This window comes from Musca vetustissima, unplaced genomic scaffold (genome assembly GCF_032173495.1).
Source record: "Musca vetustissima isolate MV318-11 ecotype Yass unplaced genomic scaffold, APGP_CSIRO_Mvet_v1 utg6568, whole genome shotgun sequence".
In the NCBI taxonomy this organism is placed as follows: domain Eukaryota; kingdom Metazoa; phylum Arthropoda; class Insecta; order Diptera; family Muscidae; genus Musca; species Musca vetustissima.
Window position 1 is genome coordinate 411,834 of NW_026882783.1, and position 5,099 is coordinate 416,932.

At 33.0% G+C, this 5,099-nt stretch overlaps 1 protein-coding gene across 1 annotated transcript; it reads right to left on the reverse strand.

Annotated features, from left to right (window-relative positions):
* Positions 1–1,394: 1,394 nt before the first annotated feature.
* LOC133329484 (uncharacterized) lies at positions 1,395–4,723 on the reverse strand (the record flags this gene model as incomplete). The annotated part of the gene is made up of 8 exons (XM_061537956.1): positions 1,395–1,639; positions 1,980–2,117; positions 2,613–2,746; positions 3,439–3,672; positions 3,754–3,998; positions 4,064–4,257; positions 4,321–4,552; positions 4,636–4,723. Coding segments are annotated over 8 exons (1,458 nt in total), but the record flags the coding sequence as incomplete, so codon positions are not given.
* Positions 4,724–5,099: the final 376 nt, after the last annotated feature.

Genomic DNA, 5,099 nt, shown 5'->3' on the forward strand with positions numbered 1-5,099 from the left:
TTAATATTTCCTTTTGTTAGGATACAAAATAGAACGAAGCTTCATGTTTATTGTCATATTTTATTTTTATTCATGTTATTCATATTAATTATAAATATTTACTTTTTATCATTAATGCTATATAGTAATAATTATATTTTGTTTTGTTTATTTTTTTTTTCATCTCTATAGAATTTACGGTAGGTAGGTAGAATAGTGGGGAGTTTTTGTTGTTGTTTGTTTTTCTTTTATGTTGTGGCTAAAATAACAACCACATCCAATACTTATATAATATGCGAGTGTAGTAAAAAAATAATGAAAGAAAAAAGAGCTAATTGAAAAAAACTTACATAATTTACATAAGAAAAATAAATGATAAAGTTAAATATTTCAATAAAATAGGAGTGATAATTGTTTGCAACAAGGAAAGTTGAATAGTTTAAGTTGAAATATTAAATATAAAAAATTAAATACGATGAGAAAATGAAATGAAATATATTCCCGAACGCTGTATATCCACTTAAAGAACAGTCCAAACCCTAAAGACCAAGTTCAAACCAGTGATGGATGAGCAAACAGAATGCCTCGAACCGGGAGGTTAAGGGAGGATAACGTTAAGTTTATCACAAGGGGAAATTGTTCGGATATAAAGTGTAAATAGGCAGACATTTATGCAGTTCCACGTAGACTTCTGTCAAGTTTATGAATAATTCCCTTAGATTTTGAATATAAATAAATGTTGGCTTTTATGTAGCAAAAATATCATTTATTTAGGGGACATTTTATCACAACATAAAAGGACAGTATCATATGATGTAGTTCCAGGTTAAGAATTATTTTTGTATTCTACGTTTGTGTTGTTCATCAATTCAAATTATACTAATAATTATTTTAATTACCGACGACTCCCATTTTGAAATATTACAACTTTATCAGTTTGATTGTAAACTACTACACATACATATATTTACAAATATATATTTAGGCGAAATAAAAAAAAAAATAATGTACACATTTGGGAAGGGTTTTAAATCTATAGAAAAGCATAATAATAAAAACTTAAATCTGCTGCTGTGTAAATCTAAAAATGAAAAGGGCATTGAAATTTAATTGTTTCTTATTTTCATCTATGAAAAAAATATGTATAAAATTAAAAACTACTTTTTGTTGTTGTTGCATAAATCCTAAAACATTACAAAAAACTCTCCTATAACTATAACTAAAACATTAAAATTTAAATGTTGTTTTTATAAAAAATGGTTTAATTGATTATTCGTTGCTTATTTGTCAAATATCAAATGTGTTTTTTGTTTTTATTTTTGTGACATTCGTTTTTTTTTGTTTAGGAAAAAAGCTTATTGTTTATTTTTTTCTGTTTTTTTTTGTATAATGTAATTTAGATTATCATAGCTTGTTTTGTTTTATTTTTTGGAATTCTTTTTGTGTTGGCTGGCTTATAATTTAAACTTAATTCAAATAGTAGGTCGATTGATCTCTTGATTCTATGCCCAGCACTTCTTCGGGACACTGATGATGCATTTTCACCTTGAGAGATTGATAGGGTAGCGGTTTGCCTTCACTTAGATTGGCGGTTACATAGATTAAGTAGGATTCACCCGGTGTTAAATTGAATATCGTATCGGTTTCCAAAAGTGGTGGACTAAGGGTAGAAAATGGAAAGATGAATTAAAAAATAGTTTTATATGTGAACGTCGTATAGGATTCAACTTTCGATTTGGTTCTTCTATTATTACTTTTTTTTTTTGAAATTTGTATATACAAATGTTTGGCGCATGTTCTATATACACCTCCTTTAATGTTTTTTTTTAATTGTTTTTCGTATCTTAATTTTGCCAACAACTTTCTACTTCTCTGCCTTAGAACAATCCAGATTATCTAGGATCATATATTTACTTTTTCCGCAAAGAAATATATGCATGTATGTTTGTATGTCTGTGTACGTGCTAGCCTAGACAAACTCTAGATTTTACAATACTCACTTTTTAGCTTTTTTGGGGCATTTTATTGAATGAAATTGCGGATGTTGCACTACACGCTTGCCAAAATCCATGCAATAATTTGTATAATCGATGGAGCTGCGATTGCGTTGCGGCAAATTGAACACAATTATGCAGTAGCTGTTCAAGTGGAGCGGCGCAAAGCACACAGACACACCGCAAAACACCGAAATGCACCAACACCACCAATATTACCAACATCAATGCATCATGTTGCGCACACAGTAAACACCAACGCACACATGCACACCCACAAGCAGTTGTGAATGTAGATATTACACAGCGACCAGCCAGAATGCATTCAATTGTTTAGCAGACACGGCGATGAGGGGGAGGTTATCATCAACATCATCCAATTTTCATAAATTTCATATTGTGTGTCCAGGTCATGAGTCGCATGGATGCAACAGCATCGAACAAGTTCCAATAGGGTCAGCAGGTCGTTTTCCATCGTTTTTAATAATGAAACAATAATAACAACAACAATTCAATATTTGTTTATTTGATTTCACGTTGATTTTGTTTGGATTGTTGTAAAAACTGTGTCGCCGACGAAAACGACGACGACAACAGCAACAAAAATTGAATTAAGCGAAAATGTTTTTGTTTGTTTACCTGAGTGTACGGATTTCCGGCGAACTATACCAGGCAATTTTTGTCGAATGACATTTTGTTCGTACCTCAAAAACAGTTATGTTTTCGGGCAATTCGGGTAGTTGACTAAAAACGCGATTTGTTGTTACGGCCAGCTGAAAATACGACGGCAGAACGGGGGAAAAAATAATTAGTTTTTAGAATATCAAGAAGGAAATAAACAACACAGTGCAATTATTTTGATATTCCGCCTTTTAAACTGAGTTGTTGTTATTTTTTAAATGCCGATTCTATACAAATTCAATTAATAATAAAATTAGAGAAAAAAGTAGTGTTACAAAGGCTTAACAATTTAAAGCATGGACAACTGTCAACTTTTGTTATAGAAAACTATTGTAATTATTAGTATTCTCTAGACGCCATAAACACTTGCCACATACGGCAGCAAATTAATAATTAAAACTAGAGTTCCCTGGGTTGATCGATAAATTCAAATAATTAATTAATTTTCATTGTCACTGCATTCTAAAACATGGAGCCTTTATAGGCAAGATTAAGGCATAGACGTTACATATATATAAGAGCTTTTACCGGTATTTTTTAAGATAAAACCTACTGCAAGAAGTCTAGGGCGTATGTAGCCTTTGTCGAACAGATCTGAAGCAAGAATTCAATATAGACGAGCCGAATAAGAGATACCTTGTAGAATAAGGGATACCTAATATATACAATTTTAACTTCAAACACTTCCCAGTTCGGGTCGTTGTATAAGCATGTCAGAATGTCCGTTCCAATTTCTTGAAATTTAATTTCCCGTAATATTTATTTATTTAATTTTTTTGCTTACCCCAATTTTATTGGCTCTTAGGACCTCATCATCGTTACTGGGTTTGAAACGAATCATATAACGACCAGATTCCCGTATCGATGACAAATCGATATAAGTTGGCCGGTAAATGTTGCTAATGTTTCCTATGACTTTGCGTTGCTTTAAAATTTTGGCATCGACTTCACTGCCACCACAGGGCAAAATCAAGTAACGCAGTGATGTCTGGGAATCTGGTGTGGGAAGAGGAGGAACCTTCAAGAATAATAAATATTTTAATATTCACATTTTCTTTTTCGTAAATATGTATCTGAATTGAATTCTGAATTTACTTACCTTAAAACTAAACACTTGCACTCCATGTACCCCGGAAATTTTCACCATACTCAAGGAATTGGCCTTCAACAAGACCGGATGAGTTCTATTGAAATGAATGGTCGATGAGGCTATGTGAAAGGTAAGATTTTGACGTTTGGTGTGGATACCAAATACATCCAAGAAATATTCATAATTGGGCGCCAATCCTCGTATCAACTGATGCGTACGACTTCCCGTACATATGACATTAATGGTGTGAGGATCTGAAGACAATTCGACTTGTTATTCTCCACGAAAGGTTACCGTTTCTCTTTCCCTTGTTACTTACCAATTTTCTTGGCCCTCTCTGCTGGCCTGGATAATATTGAATCTATGGTCAGGGGTTGTTGACAAACTCCTGGTGCATTTCGACGATTTGCGGAGGGTGAGGTTACAAATTCATCAACTGCTTGACAGAAATCTTTGTGGGCACCTTTCGTGCTGACCACCAGACAATACTGGACTGCATGGAAATCGAATTTACTAACGAAGAAATTCGATTAATGACTATCCTATTCAGATGATGAATTTATGTTAGAGACTCACCTCCTATCCCATTTGACAATCATTTGACGCTTCCGTATTCGATTTTGACTTCGTATGGTTATGCGATGTGATCGATTCAATAGTGGCCAATTGGCCTGAGGATGTAAACCAATGGCCTCAATTTTTACGGATCCTCTGTGACGGGCCTGAACAAAAATATCATATTGGCCACGCAGAGCACAAGTTAGGGTTATCGAATGTTGGGCATTTTTACTGGAACGCAGTAAGTTTACTGTGAAAACAAAAATAATGGCAAGTTGTAATGCAAAAATCCACCGGGGATACCAGCACCACCACCACCACAGCCATACTTACTCGTCTGATTAAAATATATTTTGCGTGCAACAATTTGTGAGAAATTTATATTTAAGGGCGTCGATGTATTCAAATGCAATACAAATCTGCAAAAAAAACGACAAAAAGAAAAGAATTAAAAAAAAAAACAAAAATACTGAATTGAAAGCAAATAAATATGGCAAAGGGAGAAATTGTTTGTAATGGAAATGGAAAAACAAGTAAATGCTTTTCAACTGGAAATTATGCTTATCAAAAGTACGTCCTTTGGTCGTTTTGCTTTTGGTTCAGTGGTCAGGATATACTAATTTATGAAATAAGAAAAAAAAACCAAAACAGCAAAAATACACCCAACAAACTAAAAGCAAAGAAAACAAGTGCCAAGCAACCAGCAACCAACACAGCACATACATATTTTTGCTAGCTTATTGCTCTAGAATGTATTTATTCTAGCTGAAATTAAACCCAATTAACTTTAAGTTTTT